The 24,800-nt window shown below is 44.1% G+C and overlaps 1 protein-coding gene across 3 annotated transcripts in view; it reads left to right on the forward strand.

The window, feature by feature from the left end:
- LOC103395499 (protocadherin-16-like) overlaps nt 1-24,800 on the forward strand; it is a 124,203-nt gene that overhangs the window by 91,016 nt on the left and 8,387 nt on the right. For all 3 annotated transcript variants that reach the window (XM_025065696.1, XM_017041517.2, XM_025065697.1), the window contains 13 exons: nt 12,935-13,123; nt 15,183-15,414; nt 15,737-15,973; nt 16,922-18,004; nt 18,091-18,278; nt 18,594-18,690; nt 18,802-18,959; nt 20,386-20,826; nt 20,910-21,205; nt 21,337-21,452; nt 22,683-22,922; nt 23,937-24,062; nt 24,190-24,399. In XM_025065696.1, coding sequence (XP_024921464.1) covers nt 12,935-13,123; nt 15,183-15,414; nt 15,737-15,973; nt 16,922-18,004; nt 18,091-18,278; nt 18,594-18,690; nt 18,802-18,959; nt 20,386-20,826; nt 20,910-21,205; nt 21,337-21,452; nt 22,683-22,922; nt 23,937-24,062; nt 24,190-24,399 — 3,613 coding nt within the window. The remainder of the gene's footprint in view (nt 1-12,934; nt 13,124-15,182; nt 15,415-15,736; nt 15,974-16,921; nt 18,005-18,090; nt 18,279-18,593; nt 18,691-18,801; nt 18,960-20,385; nt 20,827-20,909; nt 21,206-21,336; nt 21,453-22,682; nt 22,923-23,936; nt 24,063-24,189; nt 24,400-24,800) is intronic.

A 24,800-nucleotide genomic window follows, 5' to 3' on the forward strand; every position in this document is an offset into this window, starting at 1 on the left:
CAGCAGCAGCAGCAGCAGCAGCGTCGGGCCTCAGTTAGCTCCCAGATATGTGAATTTGATGGTTGATCACTTACAGGGGAACCATGTTCACTTCCCCCTCAATTATCCTAGAAGTAAAAACAACCAATTTTAAAGTCTTCTTGTTGTCGGAAAATCCAGACCACTGTGTTTGGAGCCTTGAAAACTGTTGTTGGTGGTTTTTAATGCGGTTCTGTTGGAGTAAAACGCTGTTCTAAACGGTTTTTACAAGACCCGAAGAGTGTTCCTGGGGAACTGAGTACTGTTTTTTTGAGACTTGATGGATGTCATTGAAGCTTCCAAGGCTGTTCTTTGGGTCATGAAGTCTTTTTTCGAATTGTTGTTCAAAAATAGAATCCTGTTCCCTAAAACCCAAAGAAATTGTTTTGGTTTTTTTTAAGGATTTAAAGGATATTTAAGGAATGCTAGACTTTTCAAGAACTGATTCTTGAGGGTTGTCGAGTGAAGGAACATTTATCTTTGGTTTTATTGTCTTGGGATTTAGTTTTAAAGAGGCAGTGTCCTTTTTTTGACCAGGTGAGGATGAAAAATGTTGAGCCACGTTTGTTTAGTTTTCTTGTCGGCTACTGTCAGGAACAGTTTCCTTTTTCACATTGTTCAAATTCCACACTACATGTGCCTTTGACACACAGCACTGTGTGCTTGTAAATGTGCTAATATGTTAATGAACGACCCTGTTGGGCCCAATAAAGACGTCTCAATCCGACGCAGGCGCAGGGGCCAGAAACAAATGAGTGAGTCACAGAAAAAATGTCAGCTGAAGTGCAGCCAACGTTCACACTGGAATGTGTTGATCGGGTTTTTTTGCACGTTCCATACCTCAGCTGAAGTGCAGCCAACGTTCACACTGGAATGTGTTGATCGGGTTTTTTTGCACGTTCCATACCTCAGCTGAAGTGCAGCCAACGTTCACACTGGAACGTGTTGATCGGGTTTTTTTGCACGTTCCATACCTCAGCTGAAGTGCAGCCAACGTTCACACTGGAATGTGTTGATCGGGTTTTTTTGCACGTTCCATACCTCAGCTGAAGTGCAGCCAACGTTCACACTGGAATGTGTTGATCGGGTTTTTTTGCACGTTCCATACCTCAGCTGAAGTGCAGCCAACGTTCACACTGGAATGTGTTGATCGGGTTTTTTTGCACGTTCCATACCTCAGCTGAAGTGCAGCCAACGTTCACACTGGAACGTGTTGATCGGGTTTTTTTGCACGTTCCGTACCTCAGTCTGGAGACCCTCTAATGATCAGAATTTGAAGTTTCACATCTTTACTCGTCTCAGTGGGCGGTGAACCCGCACACTTAACCCCTTCAGATTTGACCCTTGACCTCAGGCTCCTAATTGGCTGCCCTGTTCCCCACGGGACAAAAGTGAAATCTCCGGCATTTCACAGATATGCAGATCAGGTTGTGAGCAGCTGCTCCACCAACCAGAGCCTTGAACACCGAATCAAAGCAACTNGTTAAATGTCTATAAATATTTAATAATAAGTAAAAAGAAGGAGATGTTTCCACGCTGATTGGGCCAGCTGTCTGTCAGGGCTCAGAGGATTCACTTTCAAAACAATCTTTAAAGACTCACAAAGGCCAGGGACACACACTCACACACACTCACACACACACACACACCACGGCTGAGCGCTGCCAAATTGCAGGGCTTTGGCAAAGATAAGATCACTTCAGTCCAAATCCCTGTGTTGTCTTATCACCAGTGCAGTATAGAATGATGTCACCCTCCATTGATTTTCTCTCTTCCTTGTTGTAAACAGTTACAATCTCAGTGCCATCTCATTTTATTTCTCCCTCTTCATCTTTTCCCTTTTTCTCAACGTCAGCACAGATTTTTTTTTATATACAGATATATAGGTTTATACATACACTAAATAACGTTTAATCACCGCCTGCAGTTTTCACTATCGCCCTGCTGTCAGTGTTGGAACTTTTTTTTTTTTTTTCATGCTGCGTCCGCAGAAGGTCGTCCATAAATCCTAAGTTGATCTAGTTTTAATTTCAATGCCTCATAACTCAGATCTGAAAGATTTAATGATCTGTTTGCCCACAGCCTTTGATTTCTGATGGTGAACCAGCATCTGGGGGAATGACACAGTTCAGGGGGCTTCCCACGCACAGAATGAAAATTCAGACGATGTGAAAATCAAGAACGAAGAGTCTCAGTTCACGCCTGGCGTGTCATCAGATTCAGATGAAGATTTTTTTTGCTCCAGTTTAATTTTTTTAACCTCTAATTTAGCATTTTTTCCTGATTTCTTAACGATGGCCTGGAGCCGACCGGAGGATAATTCAACTTCTCAGCTTTTACCAGATTTATCAGGAAATATCTGTCATGACTTGGTTTCTGGGTGTCATCCACATCCACCAGTCTCTGGTTACAATTGACTGCTGGGAATTTTTTTGCATACAGAGTCGATAAAATTTTAAAAAAGTTTTAAGATTCAGCCTTAGAATTGAACCCTCGACCCATCTGCCACTGCAGCCCTCAAACGCTGGACTGTAAAGAGGAAACGATGTTAGTAACTAACAATAACTGATAAGCCAATAAACCAAATCATTTCGTATTATTTCCCAACAACCTCCATCCCATCAACGTTCCACTCCAGGATGTGTGAAGCGACTCCTCTTCTCATCAAACTGTTTCCCAACAACCTCCATCCCATCAACGACTCCTCTGACATCAAACTCTCACTTTTCCTGCCATTGTTTTGTTGCTGAGCTTTAAAAAATGAGCGGCGAAAAGCGCCGCACGTATTTGTTTAGCCAGAGTGAGTAAACCATGCTGTGTCTCTTTGTATTTTCCTTTCTCTACATGAGATGCAGCCTAAAGATAAACATGCTAATGCGTGCCACATGTGTGCACGTTAAACCTTAACTCCATCACCGCCGTCAGCCCTGTCAGTTTGTAACAATCTGCCAGGTGTGTGTGTGGAGAGAGAAAGTTGTTTCAGCCATCATCCTTTATTATGCTCATTAATGATATTAGCATTCCTTCCTCCAAATATAGAAGTCCATCTCTGCTGCCGCTGCTCCCACTCCTCCACCTCCCGCTCCGTCTCTTCCCTTCGCCGGTTTGATGTTTATAATCATTCCCAGCCGTGAACTCCACATGAAAGACAACAACCACTTGCCATAATAGGGTGCTGCAGGAGTGAGCCGGGACGTGGGTGAGGGTGGGGGTCTTTAAAATATAGGAAGAGAAAGAGGGGGAGGTCAGGGGAGGAATGGAGATGGAATAATAAGGGAGATGAAGCCCTGCTCGTCGTCATTCCCATTTCAAGGTCTCGTCTTATCGTTCGCCCTGTGTGTCGTTTATTCCTCTTCCAACACCCTCCCTCCGTCCACTCCCCCCCCTTCCCCTACAGTCTCTCCCTTCCTGCCATATATCTTAATTGTACCCACTGTGCCTGAAATCATTGGCAAGACTGAGACAGAAATTGATTTGGAGGTTTCAGAATGCCTTGTGCTCAGTGGAGAGCTGGAGAGGAATGTGTCAGTTTTAAAAAATGCCACAGAGTAAATTAAAGTTCTGGCTCCGAATGACACATGAGCACAAGTTATTCCTGTAAAAAAAAAGAAAAAAAAGGGGAAAAAAAGGGAAAAAAAATCCCTCCATCCAAGTTGGAGTCCAAGTTCGCCTTGTTGTAAATAACCTTAGCGTGTGTGCAATTATCCAACAATGATGCTTTCAGCTCACAGGCCTCCGGACTCACATGCTCTTTTATGGTCATTGCTGCTGCTTTAAAGGACAATTAGGGTCCATTAGGAGATCTCATTTTCATAGTTTCCACCATTGTTTGCAGCAGTAATTATTACAGCTGGAGCAGAGGACTGAACTACGCCACTGTCTACTTGTTAGGGAGGTATCCCTACAGTTTGAGGAATTAAAGTGATCTTAGTTTAAAGATGAATAGAGTCAAGGTGAGAAAGGTCAAGGTCAGTGTGTCACGTATGAATGGGTATAAACAATCCATACACAGTTTCTGTTTGCTGTGATCACTGCAACCAAGGAAAAATAGCAAGAGCTCTGTGTGTTTTCACAAGTACCTGACTGAAGTCAGTGGAAAATCTTTGCTTTTTTTTTATTTTTGCTTTTGGTTGACTCATTAATCCACTTCACTTCTGGAGTCTTGATAAATCTGGAACACTACCTTTAAAGTTTCTCAGATCAAATAAAAATGAGGCAAATTGTACAAATTCAAATCCCGTTTAGAGGGGAAAAGCCAATAAAGCACTGACATTGTTTACAAATGTCCTTGATTTACATTAATTTACATAAAAAAATGAAAGCACTGACATTGTTTACAAATGTCCTTAATTTACATTAATTTACATTGACCGTGGTGGTGCTCACATCTGGTCTCTGGTTCAACCGTGGCCTACGACGTTTCAGTCGATGATGACACGCAGAGTCTGAAATTTGTTTGTTAGATTTCAGTCGATGATGACACGCAGAGTCTGTTAGATTGTTTTTAAAAAACAACAAACAAAAACATGGGCAATAAGAGTTGACGTGATGTAAGAGTTCACCAAAGTTCAGAACACATCAGAGTTTTAATCAGCAGCAGTCACTGCCACTGGTTTTCTACCCAATAGGAACTCACCGCTCACCCGTTTTGGCCCACTGCCGCGGCACGGACCGTGACGATCTTTGGAAACGCGGCCATTTCACAGACACGTCATTTTTGGAAATAAGTGGCATCACCTGCAGTGTAAATATTTAATACAACATCAATATTTGCATGTTTTCATCTCATTACTATGAATTTTCCATTTGAGAAGAACAATATATCTGAAAAGTAAACAGCTAATCAAAGTCTGCTAATTAGGTCTGTGATTTATTTTTGGCGTGGATTATAACAATGTAAAAATATGTTTGTAATAAATTACACACCCACACACAGAATAACACAGGCAGTGTCTCGGCCTGTTTGACTTCGGAGACGATGATTGCTTTATAAATATTCAGACCTTGGCAGCAGCAGCCAGACGGAAACGGTAGATAAAACGGTAAAACTCTGTGTTTTACAGGTTCTACCATGAAGACCTATAGAACCCCCCCCACTGCCTCCCTCCCTCTCTCCCTCCTTCTCTCTCTCTCCGATGTCTTTCATGAGAGCCCATAAAAGTCCTGAACTGCTGCAGCCTCTGGGAACCCTGGGCTCAGACTCTCTCCCTGCTGACACTCACTGATGTTTTACAGAGACTTAACTACAGCGGAGCTCTGGCTCCATCTGGACCAGCGCCCACATCTGGAGCAGATGAGCATAGATGAGAGAGGGAACAATAACAGAGATGCAGTAACCAACCCTCCCTTGAAGGCACAGATGCAGGACTACATGCTGGAAGAATATCACAACATCATTGTCAGATTTAACTGCAGTACTACCTTAATGCAGTAAAAATTTAAAATACTTCTTGTAAATCACAACTTAGATGTTAATGTAAAACCAAAGCTTTTTTTTGCCACTGCCAGAGTATGTAGTTAATGTAGTATCTAGATCAGGCTTGGGCAAACTACGGCCTGGGGGCCGGATGCGGCCCGTTTGGCCTTTTCATCTGGCCCGCCAAACATGTCCAAATTATGTTATTAATTTGAATTATCATTATACTTCCGCCTTTTCTCCATAGATGGCGTAGAAAAAGGCTTAAAGCATTTTAGCATTTATGACTTTTACATGTCATTTGTTTTAGTTAACACAAATGCTCCATCTATCTGATCCTGCCCCCCCGACCCCCACCCCCACACCACAAGTGTTAATGAAATAGTTTGTTACCTATGTCTATGTTCTCAGTTCCTGTTCATGTGAGAGCTGCAGCAATCTTAGCCCTCATGGTTGCGATGGGCTCTTGTGACCCCATGGTTGTTCTGTATCTGTGTTCAGATCCACTGAGCCATAGGCTCTTGTGACCCCATGGTTTTTCTGTGTCTGTGTTCAGATCCACTGAGCTGTCTTTCAAAACGATCAATTTAAATGATAATCAATCAAAGTGTTAAAAACGTAATAATGCGTCACCTTAACCAGCCCTCGAAAAATGCATAATTAAAAGTAGCCGAAAGACAAATATAAAAGCTAAAAGATCATCCTGAACAGATCCCGACAGTGGAGGAAGTTATGGATTTTTGGAATCATTACAAAATACCTGTTCTTCAGCAGGTCACGGACAGGTCTGCGTAATCTCAGTATCACTGAAAGATAGCCGCCTCATAGCGTTGATTGCAGAAGATCGGAATGCGTTCTAGGTTGGTGTCCAAAACCCTAGAAGACCCTCGGAGAGCCGGAGATGGAGGCCATCGGTGGGACCAGTGAAAGGTTAAGTGGAAAGGTAAAGAGAGACAAAGTGAGCAAAAAGGGAGAATGTTTAGTGAAGCAGTTGAGTGATGAGGTCTGGATCTTTGCTAACGCTTCACTGAGTGATGGCTCCTCTCCTGTCCCGGCCGGGGATAAATAAATGACTCTCTGTGGACAAAAACTCCAGGCCCGAGTCCTGGCTGAATCCGATACTCGGTACGCTGTTCCTGACTGTTTTTCACATAGACCTGGAGGGGCTGACGTGTCCAGTGTGAGACTTTAACTGCGTATTTATTGTCAGATGGTCAAATGTGCCGCATGCTGTGTAAATCATGGAGCGTGGTATGGTATGAAAATGTGCAGTTGGCCGTGTGCAGGATGTGTTTATGTTTCACATACATCTGTTCAGATGTTTGGCAGATGGAAAGCGGTGGATTTTTGGAAACACTGTTTGTGTTTTGATGATTTAATCTCAGAGCTGAAACAGCAACTTGAGCCCGGGCTGCAGTCGAACATGCACGAGTTGACGTTGTGAGCCGACGCTACCTCGGACCTCTCTGAAAGTCCACATGGATTTTGCACGGATATGACCTCACTGTCTGACTCCGGGGCGACTGCACCTGAGAGATCGGGTTGTTTGACTAACGTTAATCCTCTAAACTAAAATTTACTGGTGTCAGGTGAGATATCGACACTCCCCCCAGAAAAGAACCACGTTGGGGGATTTGCATGTTTTCACTCCATTAACTGTGAACCAAATCCGAAGCAGAGTTTTTTTTTCCAAAGTAAATCTCGCTCGAGGCTTTTGCCACCATAGAGTCTGCCAGTGCTTTCAGTTGGTCCTAATATAATGTGGAAATTCATTTGCACATCATAACTTTTTTTTTTGTCCTCAGATGCTTTTTCTTTGCACCAACCCTCAACTTCTTTAGGCTCAAGGTTTAAATTTCAGTTCTGTCTCTATTCAATTTCTAATATATATTAAGATAAAAAAATACACCAAACCAAATATTATTACAGTGATCCCTTGCTATAACGCGGTTTACTTTTCACGGTTTCGCTACTTCACGGATTTGCATCGTGCATTGTGTTCTGCATTCTGATTGGCTAAAAAGTCACTCCGCTTCTTCTCTACCTGTGCGCCAATAACGTTGCGGTTTAATATGTACACGTACGTAAAACAGCTTGCCAAATTGACATTACGTACGTGCAAATTCTCTTGCAATTTCGAGTTTATCAAACCCCATAATGTCGACAAAACGCTCTGGACCGGCAAAAGTACCTGCGGTAGGGACCAAAAGGCAGCGGAAGATGCTGTCTATCGGTGATAAAGTAAAACTATTGGACATGCTAAATGAAGGTAAAAGCTATGCGGCTGTAGGTCGGCATTATGGAATTAATGAATCTTCCGTTCGTTCCATAAAGAAGGAAGAAAAAAACATAAGGAAGACAGCAGCAATAAGTTTTAATAAGGATTCAAAAAGGGTTGCAACTGCCCGCAACAAGACCAGGTAATTTGTATTTTTTTCATAATCATTTTTAATTTTCTCCCGTTCACGGTGGGCGGTGCTAATCTCCGCAATTTGAAGCCTTCTGTTCACGTTGATGATTAAAATTATTATTTGACAGTACATTACAGAAGTTATTTGTTGAAACGTTTCTAAAGTACTTTTATTTTACTTTATTTGTGAAACAAATGGTTGAGACTGTAAAATGGTTTGTTCGTTCTTTCTCTTCTTTTTCTGAGTATTTAATTGTAAAAAAAATAAAGATTTCTACTTCACGGATTTTGCCTTATCACGGGTTCTTTTTGGAACGTAACCCCTGCGAAAAACAAGGGTTTACTGTATTACATATAATCAAAATTACAAATAAATCTAGTGTGAACTGTAAATGTGAAATTTTGCTAATAGGACGCTAACACGTACGGAACGCTTAATTAACAGTAACTGAATCAAGAATATTGAGTAAAGATTTTTGTACCAGGCCAACAGTCACTGCTGATGACCTCACACTATGCAACTTCTCTGTTGTTTAGTTTGACCAACAATGTGTAACTAAAGGTTTAGCAGCGTCCACGTCCAGGCACATAAACCATGTATTTGGCCAAAGGTTGATGGTCTGAAGTATCTGGTTCTTACCAAGTGTTTTTGATTAGCTGCAGAAACAGAAACCAGCACAAACATCGGACTTTGATTAAAAAAACAGACCTTAGTGAAAGCGGATCATCTCGTCATTAACAGCTCCATCCAGATTTGTACGACGTTGTGTCATAGTGAAGCACCGTCCAAACACATACTTGACATTCAAATGTCGACAGCTCGGCTGTGTGTCTGTGTTTGTGTTGCTATGTTGTGTAGATGTGTGTGTACCGCAGTGGGATACCTATGACGGAGGAGGATGAGGGAATCGGAGCAAAGGCCTGAAGTTGGCTGACTGGTCCGGGATGGAGTGTGGGAGGGATTCCTCTTTGGCAAAGACCCTCCTCCGTCCTACCTGACCTTTTGATTTAGGAAGACAAGTTGACTCCATGTGTTTGCCGCAGTAGATGGACTTGTTGGCTGAAAGAGGGAGCACTTTAAATCCAGTCATGTAAAAGCACAACGGTTCTGGCAGTGGACGGCTCCTCACTTTCATGTAAAGATAAAAATGAAAGCAAAGGTTAAATTCCCAAGGTTTACGACGTTTCAGAGCGGCGTCCAATCATGCTCCTGTGCCACTTTACCTCAGCTAGCATCTGTGTACATTACTGAAAGACAGCACTAAGTTAGCATTGTTTTGCTGTTAGCAATCAAGTAAATGTTCCTCATGTTCAGAAATCGTGACTTACTGTTTCAAAAGCAACAAGTTGTGACTTCTTACTGTTTGAAAAGCAACATGTTTTTTAAAGAATTGAACCAGGAAACAAAATACCTCCTTCTTTAAATACAGTGCTGTTCATTAATGCCTCTGTGCCTGTGCAAACATGACGCATATTTATGACAGAATTATGTGACTTCTTACTGTTTGAAAAGCAACTTTTTTTTTTTAAGAATTGAACCAGGAAACAAAATTCCTCCTTCTTTAAATGCAGTGCTGCTGTTCATTAATGCCTCTGTGCCTGTGCAAACATGACGCATATTTATGACAGAATTAGACAGTGACCCGACAAAAACACTTGGTTGGTTGTTGTCAGAGAACTCTCCAAACTAGCTGATTGATTAAGCTCCAGAAAACGGTCATAATTAGTCAGTAAATTTACTCAAGAGGTGAGTAAAAAAAAAAGGTATTTTGTTTGGGTGTGGACTGAAGTTAGCTTCATACTGCAACATATGTCCAACCTGCGTGCAAAAGTCTTGTACTCTAGCCTTTGAGTTTCCTCCCTGGACATTTTCCACTTGGAAAAAGTGTGTCGTTCTTTAGCTTATTTTAGTCTGAATCCACCTCTGCCCTTTATAAGGCATGTTGCTGTGAAGAAACCTCGGGGTCTTCACATCTTTTATTTTACAGCTCCCATGGTTTCCATGAAAGTCTGCTTAAATAGACCTTTTCTTACGCTGTGTGTTTGCTTTGCAAATGTTCTTCCAGCATGAAGAATCCATACCATACTGCTGAGGGTTTTTAAAATTTAGTGTGTGGAGAATCAATGTCCTGCACTTTGTCTTGTTCCCAGCCAATGCCAAGCTGTTTCCCTCCCAAAGCTTTAAATAACAATAAAAAAATAAATAAAAAAACCCTGTACAGGCGTTTTCATCAGTCATGTCGTCTTTGCTCTTTAACCCTGGTTCAACAAGCTCACCTTTGTTTTTCTTTCTAATTTCTCTACTTTTGACAGTGAAGTCATTCCACGACCAGGTGTCCGGCCAGACACGGGTGTTTAAACCCCTTTAATTAGATTTGGGGGGGGTGGGGGGGGTGTCATCATGTATGTGAGGGTTTGACTGCATATGTGGGAGAGTACACTTTAAAAACAGCACTCGTCACCACAGGTGGCTAATCCGTCACAGAGAGCACGAGAAGTCGGAGGAACACCCAGACATGAGAACCTAGATCCTAAAGATAGCCTCGGTCAGAGTGCTGTCCTCTACAGGAAGTCCGTCTAATTACAAGTTAACCCCTGACTGAGAGTGAGGGTCACAGTGGAGAGGTTTTAATTGACCGATCCTAAAACCCAACTGTCCGGTCCGGACCTCACCCAGACTTAGACGTAATGTTTGGAAGTCCTATAAGTTGAGCAGGGATTACTCCTGTCTCTCCACGTGTCGCTTCAAAGCCGACAGGTTGGTGTAATGGTGAAGACATGTGTTGGTCGGACCCAGAGGCCGGCTGTTGCCGGATGTCTGCTGTGGTGGTCTCCAGGGTTCAGGGCCAGGGCGAGGTCAAACATGGGAGTCAGGTGTGAGATGGAATCATTAAAACATCAGACATGTCGTACAGTTCCACCACATTTGGAAGAGCTCCGTTGGTTAAAAGTCAGTTTGAATATTGTCATGAGACACGGGTCGGGGAACTGCCTCGGAGTCGGTTGGGTCAATGGTTTGATTTCCGCTTCTTCTCGTGAGAGTGACATTTAAGCCATTTTTATTCAGACAGTATACGTGATAAAAATGTGTTGTGTACGGGAGCGGTCAATGAGTCGTGAATACATCAACGTGTTTCTCTAACTCTGATAGTAAACGCATTGAAGAACCAAGAACCAGGTTCTCAGCCAGAACTAAGACTTTTTGAGAACGACAAGAAAAACCCTGGTGTTTCTGTAAGGATTAGGTTAATCATTCACTCTTCATTGCTATGGTCAATGAAGAGTGAATGATTAACCTAATCCTTGTGTGAATGTAGCTGTGAATGGTTGGGAATGATTGGCCCAGTGATTGCTCCAGTTCCCCCAAGACCCAGAAAAAAATGAAGTGATTGACGATGAATAATGAATGAATATTTAAATTTGTATTTGACTTTTATTAAAGAAATGATTGGTGCAGCATTTGCCTTCGAAAAATATGAACGTCATTTCAAAACCTGTTTTTAGTCGAGACGATGCAGGCACTTTGAGATGAAGAAGTCGACCACAGAGGTTGGGAACTTATTGATCCCCTTTCCAAAAGTTTCCCAAAGATCAATTTGCATAATTCTACGCAGCTTCTCCTCTTCCAGCAGTAGCGTCAGGGCTTCCATTTCAGCCGCGTGCCAGTGTTTCCCTTGGCGAGACACTTCATACCATATTGGTCATCATATTCCAGCCACAGGAGGAGGCAACGGTCTGTTGTCCTCCCAGTGCCAGACACAAGCCTGGACAGATCTTTCTGGGTTCAGTCAGATTGGATACAAGGCCCAAAAATACAGAAACTGGGGTTCAGCCACTTCAGGCAACTGCTGCCATACGACACAGCTGAGAGTGATTCATTTCCTTCACTTGACTTTAACGTTTGTCAGAATGTTGGCTGACATTGTGAGCAATGGCCTTTTACTGCAGTTTGACTGTAGGTCAGTACCTACAGTCAAACTGCAGTGGACTTGTACCTGCAGGGTTCTGGCCACATACAGTACCTGTCTCTTACAAAACTTTAGACTTTTTTCTCTTTTTCTTTGCTGTCATACAACATCAGCTCATTCATAAGAGTTCCTCGGACCTGGATGGAACAGTCTGTATCTTTCCTTTGGAAGGCGGCCTTATCTCTCCCCTGCTCCCGCCCTCTCTCCAAGAGCAATATTCTGCTTTTCTGCAAAAGAATTTTCATTAGTTTTCTCACAAAATTTAAAATGGCTCAGATGAGAGCTCTGACTGCAGCCTTAGAGAGGAGACTGTTGGCCAGAGGAGCCTGATAACACCGGGCCTCCAGGATCCTGGCTCACCTTCAAGGCCTCCAGATCTAAAGTGCCACAGGAGGAAGTGGGGGGGGGGCAGAACGCTACTTTAAACAAGCACCGTAAACGGCACCAAATGATTGTGTAGACCAGTGTGAAACTGCAGACAGTGGCAGTTCTCCAGAACACAGCGGAGAGGTTTCCCTTCTGTGGGTTTTGCCAGGAGACTGTTGTAAGATTTTTTTTATTATATTTTTTTTTTTTTTTTTTGCTACAGCGTTAGATCAGATTTGATGAATATTAGTGTGAGTGTGTGTTAAAAAATAAAGGATGTGAGACAGATGAGACAAAATGGGTCAAAGGTCACTGCAGAACCTCAGTCTTTTTCTAGATGCCACCTGTCAGTTTCCTCCCTCTGAACTCCTGGTTTTGCCATACCACCTCCGGGTTCCCCAGTTGGTCAGAGACCCCACTGGGAGATCCGTCTTTTTCTGCACTGGACCAGATCTGAAGGCATGAATCGTTCTGACAGATGCTCCTCTTCTTCAGAGCACTCTGGAAATCATAACAGGCAACGCTACGCCGTGCGGTGTTTGGACAAGTGCAGATGTATAGGCCTGCGTTATGGCCCATTATTGTGATAACAGAAAGGCCCTTAGCTCGTATATAATAATAATTATGACACGTAGCGTTGCCTTCACGCAGATCTGGGGACGTGCTCAGTGCATATATGTCATCCTTATGTGTCACAGTTCATTTGAAACCTCTGGAGCGTCCACGACTTACCTCATGTCTCATCTATTCCCTCAGGTCTCGGCCACAGACGAGGATCGTGGATCTTTTGGAGCCATAGCCTACACTCTGGGCTCCGCCTCCGGAGGCCTGGCACCGACATACTTCACCCTGGACAAAGAGACGGGCCAGCTGTGCACTAACGCAGCTCTGGACCGGGATGAAGGACTGGACAAGTTTCACCTGAGTGTTACTGCGACAGATGGAGTAAGAACCTGTTTCTAACAGATTTAATACTGAATCACTGAATGGAAATACTGGCCGACATTTTCTTTTTAGTGATTAAACTAACCGGGTTTTCCTGGCATTGAGAGGTCAAAGGTTGTGGGAAGGTTAAGAGGTTAAATCTCCTTGAACATATATAGATCCGGGCGGTCAAACTGATTTTGGAAGAGGTTAAATCTCCTTGAACATATATCAAACTGATTTTGATTCATGGACCACATACAGCCTGATGAGCCGGACCATCGTAACCTAATTATCTATAACTAACTGTAAGTCCATGTTTTTACCCTTTGTTTTTATGCAAATTAGTACAACTATATTAGAGAAAAAAAGTTAGATCTAATGAAGTATTTTGACAAAACATCACTAACCATTTAGTATTTTTTTTACTTTCAACATTCATCAAGCGGACCGTATTGAACCTCTTGAGCCCGTGTTGGACGTCGGGTAACTGGAAACCTAACAGGGACACGTTCAGTCACAGCTAAACTGTAATTTTAAACAAAATCAAAGTGTTGGAACTGTTAGTGGTCCAGTGATTAAATACGTGGGTCGATGACTGTGTCAAGTGACATCTGATGAAATCTACTGATCTCAGATCAGATTAAAGACGTGTGCAGCTGCAGGGGAATAAATCTGATCAAAGGGACTTTTTCGGTGCATGTTTGTAGAAGATGGGATTAAGTGTCTCCAAAAGAGTCAAACCCGAAATGATGGCAGCAGCAGCGGCAGCAGCAGCAGCAGCAGCAATATGGCAAAGCCATCAGAGAAAGACCAAACAAGAGCGGCGAGAGAGAGAGCAAAGGAAGAAAAAGTCAAAGACTTGGAGCAGCAGAAACATTTAAATTACCTTTTTACTACAGGGTGATATCATTTATTTGCCCTCCATGACCACAATCACCGTCTCTTTATTCTGGAATCGACCCAGACAGACTTACGTGTATTTAAAGAATCGATGAATCACGACCGATGCCCCTTAAAAAAAGGAACCGAAAACCCCAAAGAGGGCCAATAAAACAATAACTCTCAGGTGTGTCGTTGGGTTTCATGAAGAAATGGATACACGGCCTTTGCACCGCGTGGATCATTATTAGCTCTCCTCATGACACTCCTCGTTCCTCCTGCCACCATGTCCTCCTTCTGAGGTAAGGATTGGATTTAGGGTCTAGAATTTACCAACCGAACCCCAACATTCATCATCATCTCCAGCAGAAACCCGGCACATTCCCAGGTCCGTCCAGCTGGTGTCTGTTCCCCTGGTCTACGCTGTCCCTGTTTTTAATGGTCCTGTAAAACTCAAGTCCACGGACACGCTGTAATGAGCGCAAACTCTTGGACTCGCTGACAAATGCGTGCGGCGCTCGGCCGACTCCATATGTGCTGGATCTTCTGCAGAAAACTCATCTGTCTCCCATTTTTACAGCTGCTTCTTCTTTACGGTGTGACATAAATCTGCTGTCACACTTTCATCAAGTTTTTCATTCGGTCCTGGTCCGTCGCTGTCGGCTAGGGATGGAGAGGATGTTGGATGTTGTCTGCGTGGATGTGTAACGACAACGAGAGGGAATGAGGAGTTGATTAATGATTTCCTCGCTGGATTAGACTCAGTAGAGTGAAGAGCAAAGGGTTAAATCTGTCATCAAATATACAGCGTGACGGGAGATCGAACGATCCAAAGTATATTATATTAAATTATATTATAATTTGTATATAATTATATTATATAGTATATTATAATAGGCTAGAGTATTACAGCGCAGAGTGCAGTGTTTTGGAACTGTTCGGAAAAAATTACATTTCTCGCCACTCCACACTGCCCCTTGAGGCAGGAAAAATGTAGCTGACATTTCAATTGCAACTATTACAGATAGATTTCTATAGTACGATCTCACAGCCACTTGTACCAGGACAAGCAGAGAAACTACAGGTAGAGGGCGGTGTTACTGCAGATGTACTGTCAGGCAGCTGTATCACTTTTGTTCCTGTTTGTTCGTCACATTTACATTTTCTGACCCCTCTTCCCCTCCCTCCCCTCCCCCAGGGTGGTCTGAGCTCAGTGGCCCGTGTGCAGGTGTCAGTGGTGGATATAAATGACAACCGGCCGACCTTCTACCCAGTTCTCTACACAGTCAGTCTCAGTGCCCACAGTGCACCAGGAACCTCCGTCGTCAAGGTAACAGCCAATGACCCAGATGCTGGTGAGAACGGCAGGGTGACCTATCGCACAGTGCCAGGAGGCGGGTCCAACTACTTCACCCTCAACAAAGACACAGGTGTGTGGGGGGTGAGGGGAGACGGAGGGGAGGGGGGGGCAGTTTATTGTACTGCTTTATTTAGTGCATTAAGTTAAAAGTTGTGAAAATAATGCAGAAAAATTAAATTTAAATTTGCCAATAATTGAACTAAACACAACAGCTGTAACGAACCTCTGAGGTTAGCCAAGAACTTTGCAAGGTCTGCTCATAAAAAGCAGAATAAAAAAAAGTTCTTCACAAAAAAAATCTAAAAAAAAAAAAAAAAAAAGCTACCTTGGAGGAGACATGTCCTTGAAACTGTTTTGTCAGTTCTATTTTCTCCCTCCGTTTCTGTCTGCAGGAGTCATCTCTCTCTCCCGCTCCCTCCACGGTAAAGCCAACACAGTCATCTCCATGGTCATATCAGCCCAAGATGGCGGCGGTTTGACGGCGCCGGTCAACGCCAGGGTGAACGTGAGCGTGGTGGGAGGCTCGGTGGCGTCGCCCGTGTTTGAACAGGCTCAGTATTTCTTCACCGTGTCCGAGGACGTCCTCAGAGGGACGGCGGTCGGAGTGGTGCGAGCTGCGACCAGGACGGGTGAGTGATTAACGTCCTGGACTTCGGCGGATTCCTCCGTGTAACTTACCTGTTTCCATCTTTCCGACATGCGCTGGGACAGAAATGCACTAATGGTCTGGCGGAGTGCGCGGTGTCCTACTCCTCACTGCGGGACTTGTACAAATACGCTTCCAAGCAGAGTCCATTAGGGGAGCTCATTTATCACACAGCAGGAGCATTACATCAGACCGTGTCTAAACTCTGCCCGGACTTTTATTTTCTGCCGTTAGAAACAGTTTTGGATGAAGCTCCAGTGTGTTTGTGAGTGGGAGTTAAAGAACAGGGCTTTCAGTCCAGACTCCAGCGAACACACACACACACACCTTCATTAACACTTGTGTGGGGATTAAGCTGAAACCAACAGACCAGCGTCTGCTCAGTGTTGTCCTGGTGATATTTTTTATCTCCTCTGTTTCTGCTGCAGACTTTTTAATCATTTATTTATTTCAAACTTAAATTATCTTGACGGACTAAAATCCACCAACTCTATGAAGATTTCTCCTTATTAGTAATTCCATTGTTTGGATTAGTGACAAATAAAAACAGGTGTGAAACCTATACATCTTGTTCCATCAAAATACAGAAAAAAAATCTTTTTTGTCCATATTTAGGAACACATTTGGATTAATTAGATCAGAACTACTCTAATCAATTAATCAGGAATATTCCACAGTTACATCGTGATTAATCAGATGAAATATTTCACTTGTTTGACATTGTTAAATTTTAAAATTATTTTGTCTTTTGTCAAAATGGAATTAACATTTGAAGGAACTACATCTCCTTAAACAGGGCAAAGAAACAGATTTTGATCTCAAGGTTTTCTTCTAACCTTAGGCAGTGTATAATAAGAACTGTGAAGGGTTAAAGGATTTTGGTCAATTTTTTTCTTTCTACTTTCTAAACCATAAACTTTCTGTTCTACAGGTGTGTCCAAAGATATCTTCTACTCCATCTCCTCTGGAGACCCTGAAGGTTTCTTCACGGTGGACGCTGCGTCTGGCGTCATTCGTACGGCTCTCCCTCTGGACCACGAGACATGTTCCAGTCTTGATCTGGAAATCCAGGCCCGCTCTGGTTCGCCGCCGGCGTACGGTACCGCACGAATACACATCACCATGTCAGACGTCAACGACAACGCACCCGTTTTCCTTCCCACATCATCGGAATCCCTGCTGTTACCTGAGGTCACCAAAATGGGAGCCGTCATCTACCGCATCCAAGCCACCGACAAGGACTCGGGCCACAATGGTCAGCTCAGCTTCGACCTGGTCTCTGCGGGATCTGCCGGCAGCAGCGGCCAGAGGACGTTTGGCGTGGACCGAGGTAGTGGTGAGGTGCGTCTGATTGGCGGGCTCTCCTACGAAACTGTCCCACGCTACGACCTCCAGGTGGTTGCCAAAGACGGAGGAGTGCCTCAGCTCAGCTCCACCTTCACCCTCGTGGTCCACATCCAGGCACAGGATGCCCAAGGCCCCCACTTCGACACACTCACTTATCGCGTGGAGTTGAGAGAAAACACTCCGCTCAACACTCGCTTCCTCCAGGTCCGAGCGCTTAACAGAGAAGGATCTGGGACCGGTAGGAGCTCCTCCTCGTCCTCGTCCTCCTCCTCATCATCATCCACTCCCTCCTCTATTTCCTACCGTCTGAGGCCTGACGGAGATGCTGCAGGTTTCGGCATCATGCCCGATAGCGGTTGGCTCTTTGTCCGCAGCTCTCTGGACAGAGAAGTCAAGGACATGTATCTGCTGACTGTCCTGGCGACCTCAGGTCCAGGAGGAGCAGGAAGAACTGGAAGTGCCACAGTGAGGGTGACGGTGACCGACGAGAACGACAACTCCCCCAGGCTGAGCCAGGAGAGGGTGTTCCTGGCCGTCAGGGAGAATCTGATGGCCGGGACAGGCTTCGGCAGGGTGTCTGCCACGGACAGGGACGCCGGACTGAACGCCAGACTCACCTACAGACTGCTGCACGCGGACAAACACTTTCAGATCAACTCACAGACGGGTGAGTTTGTCATTTGAAGTCAAACCTTTAGTTAAATGAAACATTTCCAGCTCTGAACTAAAGTCGACCTCATTTGTTTCATTCAGGTGAAATCAGCACCCGTTTTGCCCTGGACAGGGAGCAACAGTCCAGTTACCAGCTGGTCGTGGTCGTCCAGGACGGAGGGACGCCTCCACGTAGTGCAACTGGTACAGCTCATATCTCTGTACTGGATGAGAACGACCACCCGCCCAGCTTCACTCATGCCAGGCCGGACCGAGAGCTGCTTCTGGAGGTGAGAACTTTGTTTCATTTCTGGCTAAATTTCCTAAGGTGAGAACTTTGTTTCATTTCTGGCTAGATTTTTTTTTGTATGATATTTTGGATAAGGATTTTTAGCAACAAGCTAATTTGGATTTTTTTTTTATTAATTAATTTCTCTTGCAAATATAATCTTTTACCCCAGCAGCAGCAGCAGCTAATTCTTAAAGCTTTTGGTTTTGCTCTGACTCATTTTATACAATGGATTTTAGGCATGTTTTTTCAAAAGAAAGTTATTTTTTCTGGAAACACAAGAACTTCTATTAATAGTGACCTTTCCTAATTGCAGGTCTCCGAGGGACTTCCATCTGGAACGGTCGTAGGAACACTGATGGCCAAAGACCCGGACGAAGGAGAGAATGGAACTGTTTATTACTCTCTCTCAGGTCGGGGGTCTTCACTCTTTACATTTTCATTACTATTTTCTCTGATTTTTTTTCTGTTTATTATTCTGCTGAGATGACACCTTTTAATCCCACCGTTTCTGTCGTCTGAAGGCCCCAGAGCCGAGCGCTTCTCCCTGAACCCCACCAGTGGGGAGCTGAGAACCGCGGCCCCTCTCAGATGGTTGGAGCGAGCTGAGTACATGTTTACCGTGACTGCGGCTGACCACGGAACACCAGGCCTCAGCTCCACCTGCCAGCTACGGATACAGGTAAACCATAATCCGTGCATTGTGTTATTTCTGGAAAAAACGCGGAACCAAGATGTTGAGAGAGAACGCCACAGAAAACCAGAGAGTGTCGCAAATGACCTCAGCCGCTGCTGCAAGTAATTTCCTCTGACTGTGAGATTTTAGAGGAATTGGAAAAGGAGCCGAGTGTGAGGGGAGAAACTGAGCCTTTCTGTGCAAACATCACAATCTTTACAATCTGGTGTTTGTTTCCTGCCCTGAGGGGTTCACGGGACAATCAAAAAGCCAAGGTGAGAAACCTCAGTCCGCAGGAGGGAGTGTGCTGCAGTTGACTTATTGTTCTGAACCCTCTGTTGAAGGGTCAATCTTCTGCATCAGTCTACGAGACCATCAGGAATTCACAAACAGGAAGCAAAAAATGTTCTGCCACAGAGGCGTGGAGCCGTTTTTCTCCGTCTGTCGGCTCGCTGTTTTTTTTTTTTTTTATGCGATGTGATCAGAGAAAGGAAAAGGAACTTAATTACAGTTGGAGCGCTCGCTCCACATACTGCCCGCTTGTGCCACACTGAGATTAGACAGAGCAGGGGGAGGGGGGAGGGGTGTTCTCGAAAAATCAAACGCTCCCAGATGAGACGTGATGAGAGCCAGGTGCATCGAATGACAAGAAGAGAGAAAGAAGACGTCGTGGCACGGTAGCAGCCGCTGATATTTACTTACTTTACTCTAATACTGAACACAAGCTTCTCCACTATAGGCTAGAAATTTTTTGTTTGTTGACTGTTTAAAAAATATAAATAAATATATATATATATATATAAAATACATGAATCAAAGTGAGGAGACAAATTTATGAGGATTCTGACGTTCGACTGGACGAGCTTCGGTTTCCTCCCAGTCGTCTCTCTCCTCTTACTGGTGAATCCCCATTACATCATGAAATGAACCATGTTTTTAAACCATGTACTTTCGCCTCAAAAGATGCAATACATCGCAAGAGAACCAAAGAATCAAAGGATGATGTCATCGGTGTGATCATTAAGTTCTGCTTGTGTTTGTTGAATTTCGACTCTGGCCAAGGTTTGTTGGCACGGAGTGATTCCTGTACTTACTCCACTGCATTGTCTAAACTGTGGTATTTACAGCCCCCCCTGCTGTCACACCCACTGTTTGGTCCCAGATCACTAACCCTGACTCTTATCTCCAAGCCAAAAAAAGGACCACAGCGTCAGGATGTTTAATGGACGACTGGGATGTAAAATGCGAATGCCTGCAGGAGTTATTCTAGCAATCAGAACCGATGCAGACTCCAGACCGAGGTTATGTTCAGGGAGGGTCTGTGGTTGGGGGGGGGCGGGGGAGGAGATATCCTGTAACATAGAAGTTGAAAAATGAGTTTGAAATCTTTTTAAAAATGTCAGTGTGATTCAACAATAATTTTTTTTTTCAGGTTTCAAGTACCTCCAGGTCCAGCCCCAAGACCAACACGCTCTCCATGATCCTGAACATCATCGAAGGGGCGGCTCCCGGCTCCATCATTGGCTCTTTACGTCCACATGACAAGCCCGACACAGCGGTGCTGGAAGGACAGGTGACCTACCTGGTGGTGGGGGGGACGGACCGGGACGGAACCTTCATGGTGGACCGACTGAAGGGAGATGTTTATCTGGTGCGCGAGCTGGACTATGAGAAGGGCTCCAGGTACACGCTGCATGTGGAGGTGTCGGACTTCTCTCAGGAGTTTCCCAGCAGCCACCTGGTGCAGCTGGACATCCATGTGCAGGACAGCAACGATCACGCTCCTCAGTTCATGGAAGACCCCGTTACCATCGTGATCCCAGAGAACATAGAACCTGGAGCCTCCATATATACTTTCCAGGCCTTGGACAAGGTAGGAAACCTCTGGTTCAAAAGTTGTTTTGATAACTTGCTAACAGCAAAATATATCATTTTGGACGTTCTTCGTTCTTACAGGACGGCAGTGGACCCAACAGTGATGTCCGTTACTCCGTCGAACACCACTGGCCTGACACGCCCGACCTGCTCTTCTTGGACAGTTCCACCGGAGTCCTGACCCTGGGACAGAAGTTGGATCGCGAGTCGACCCCTTCGCTCTTCCTGGTGGTGCGGGCCACGGATCAGGCCGTGGATCCTTCTCAGAGACGCTGGGGTTCCGTCACAGCCAGGATCTTCGTGACAGATGAGAACGACAACGCTCCAGTCTTCAGCTCTCCCTCCGCCGTCAGCGTCATGGAGGACCAGCCTGTGGGGTGAGGAACCAGGGGTTGTTTTTGTGCAAACGATGCATAATTTAACTTTTATGCAAAGTTGCAAAGTTATGCAACTTTTTTTTTTTACTTTAACTTCTACGTCTGACGATCTTGTTTGTATTTCCCCACAGCTTTGTGATTTTGTACGTAATGGCCCGAGATGAGGACGAGGGTGAAAATGGACGGGTGTCGTACAGGATCCAGGCAGGAAACGGCGCCGGACGCTTCACTCTGAACCCCAACACTGGTGAGTTTATACTTAGATTTGAAAAAAAAAAAAAAAAAAACTCTTTCTAAAAATAATGTAACAAACACATTGAACAGGAGTTTTCCACTGGGCTCTGGTTCAGGGTCCATCAGGGGACAACTGGAGTAATATGTTCCACATCAGTTCTTGCGTTTCTAATTTTGCCAGATTAAGTGATTGATATTCAACATCCCGCACGTGAAAGTCCGGTGAAGGAGCAGACCTTTCCTTGAGATCCAAATTACCTTCTTAATTACTTGGTCTAGTGGACCACCGCTGCTAGAACTCTCTTCTCTGAATGATCCTCCAGGGGGACAGAGTGATATTTGGTCTTCTGTTCCTCAGTGGATTTTCATGGGAAGAGTCCAGCCTTTGAAACCTTAACCGTGTGTGTGTGTGTGTGTGATCTCCTCGTCATCGCAGCAGTGGGGAGGTGTAGGCGGGCTCAGCTGTGGCGGAGACAGGATTAGGAGTCGTTTGAAAGGCGGTTAATGCAGCTTCCAGATGGAAGCGGCGTCTTTACTTCATTACTGTCAAGTGTCTGCTGCGTTTTAGAGGGAGTTGATTTCACCCGCTCCGTGACTCAGACTGTGTGGTGCTCGTGTCTGAGGCACTATGGGTAATCACGGCAGATTAGCCTCATGATGCCAGACATTAACCAAACTGCTGGCGATGTCGTTACCCTGCACACATGTCATCCCTGCTCTGGTACTGTTGCATCTCAGTTATTCCAGATTACAGTGTTTTTACCGGTGGTTTTTACTGACTGGTTTTAAGACGATCTTTAAAATTGGTTGCAAATCCTGGATTATCTCCAACAGTAAAAACTTTTTTTTTTGTTTTTTTTTCAGTGTCAAAATGGATAAATAATCATAATTATTTATGAAATAAAACATATTTTCATTTGATGTGAAATATTTTATACCCAGTGCAGTTGGACTGGACTCTGAACCATGTTTCACATTTAAAAGAATAACCTGAAGGGAATATCTGGCAGGAATTAACTCTTATTTTGCTCAGTGTGGAACAAAAGTCTCATAAAGCAAATCTGGAAATGTTTTGTTGTTGTTGTTTTTACTGATCCCTGAGGTGAAACTACTGCCAGTCATAAGTACTCAGAATGATATGTTCATAAAACCAATCTAAACAGAAACACACCTTCACCACTAACAGAAGTTTTCAGGTCTTCACTCACGCTGTTCCCATCGTTTTTTTGCTTTTTTTTCACAGGCTCTTTGTCAGTCCTTAAACCTTTGGACCGAGAAGAACAGGAAGTCTTCAATCTGACCATTGTGGCGGAGGATCATGGGATACCTCAGCTGTCCACCTCCCAGGTGCTTTGTGTGCAGGTTATTGATGTGAACGATGAAGCTCCGGTGTTCCAGTCCTCAGAGTTCCAGACCCAGGTGTTGGAAAACCAAGGACCAGGAACGACAGTGTTGACAGTGACGGCTACTGATCGGGATCAAGGTTCGATTCTGATTTCTTTTTTCATACTGAGGATGCCAGTGATGGATTTACTGTCCTAGAAAAAGTCCCAGTTCATCATTGTTTACTGTCCTAGGAAAAAGTCCCAGTTTGTACTATGTTTGTTACTGTCCTAGGAAAAAGTCCCAGTTTCCCACCTACAACTTAGTTCATCATTGTTCTGTCATGGCAATTTAATTGCACACTTGTTGCATATTTAAGTGCTTAGTTTGTAATTTAAATACTGTTGGGCTATTGGGCTGTTGCTAAAAAATGCTAACTTTTAGCTATATTCTTAGCAAGGTTGTACTATGTTTGTACTTTAAGGTTTTTTCTGGGCAGTTCCAAGGCACTGCTGGAATGACTTTTATATTTTTTCTTAGCTATTCCGATTTTTTGTTGTTCTTTGGTTTATGTTCGCAAGTTTTTTTCATTAGGCTTCATACTGTATGTCTTTGGTAAGTAGCTACACGTCCACCCGGGGGCCTCAGGAGCCTCCTTCATAAGATTTTAAGGGACACTTTACTGCTTTAAATAATGCCTTTTCAATATTGTTCTACTTTAATAAATCGACTTATTTATATGGACTATATAACGGAATCTCACGTAAAGACATTTGGAGAAATGCTATAAGTCAGGAAGAAATAACTGCATCTGCTTTACCGTTATTTCTGACCCTATAATCCCATTTAGTGCCTCTGATGAATCCCAGGAACATTTTAAAGCTACTATACGTCCTGCGTCTCCAGCAGCAGTAGCTGGGGACCCAAACAGAAGCAGGGCAGCAACCGTAGGAGAAACCACACAATTTAAGAGCAGACCACAAACTCCTGCTAATGAAAATGTGTGGTTACACTCGTGTCCAAGGCTTTATGTTCCTGCGGATTTAATTAGAATTTCTCTAAAAGTAAAAAACGGCCTCAGGATGGATTAATCGCTTCTTTTTCAAACCGCTTGTTACTTAGTGCGTGTCCAGATGTTTTTAAATGGTTTGGCTGCTTCTGTGTTCAAACGCAGGCTCGAACGGTCACGTGATGTACGGAGGAGTGACAGAGGAAGGCTTCGTCATCAACCCCATCACGGGAGTCATCACCACCACCAAGGAGCTGGACGCCGAGCGGCAGGACCACTACACCCTGACTGGTACTGGGATACGTCATTATCTTTTATTTGCAGCGTATAAATAAACCTCAGGCTCATTTGTTTTCATGGAGTAAATCAATTCAGGTCCAACTCGTAATCAACAGTAATAATTCCCATGTCCTACCAGTGTACGCCAGGGACGGAGGGCTGCCTCCCAACTTTGCCAAGGCCGTGGTTCGTGTAGAAGTGCAGGATGTGAACGACAACGCCCCGGTCTTTTCAAAGTCCTGGTACCGACTGGAGGTGCCGGAGAACCAGGCTGCTGTAGAGCTCTGCTTCCTCAAGGCTACAGACCCCGACTCGGGTCTGGGTGGAGAGCTGGAGTACAGGATTGCTGGTGAGAAGCTAAATAATTAGCTAGCCAAAATTACTGCAATTGCACGTTTATCCCAATTGAAGTAATTGTTAACAGCAGTTAACACTTTTGGAGATGGCTGAACAGAACTGACGACGGCCAGACTTAAAAAAACGTGCAGTGTGTAGAACTAATGCATTGTTCTAAACAAGTCTAGTCCCCATAAAAGCTAATGGTTAGCAAATAACAAAAAAAAAAATTAAATATCGATTGGTTAACAGATCTATAGCATAAAACAGCTAAAGGTTAGCAATTACTGCAAAGTAAACTGGAGAGCTAAAAGGTAGCATAACAACAGCAAAAAGCTAAATTGTTGTAGCTGAATAGTTGGGATGATAGTTCCAACAGTTGATGGAAAAATTAGCTTACCTTGTTAGCTTATT

The sequence above is a fragment of the Cynoglossus semilaevis genome, chromosome 19 (assembly GCF_000523025.1).
Source record: "Cynoglossus semilaevis isolate Cse_v1.0 chromosome 19, Cse_v1.0, whole genome shotgun sequence".
Taxonomy (NCBI): domain Eukaryota; kingdom Metazoa; phylum Chordata; class Actinopteri; order Pleuronectiformes; family Cynoglossidae; genus Cynoglossus; species Cynoglossus semilaevis.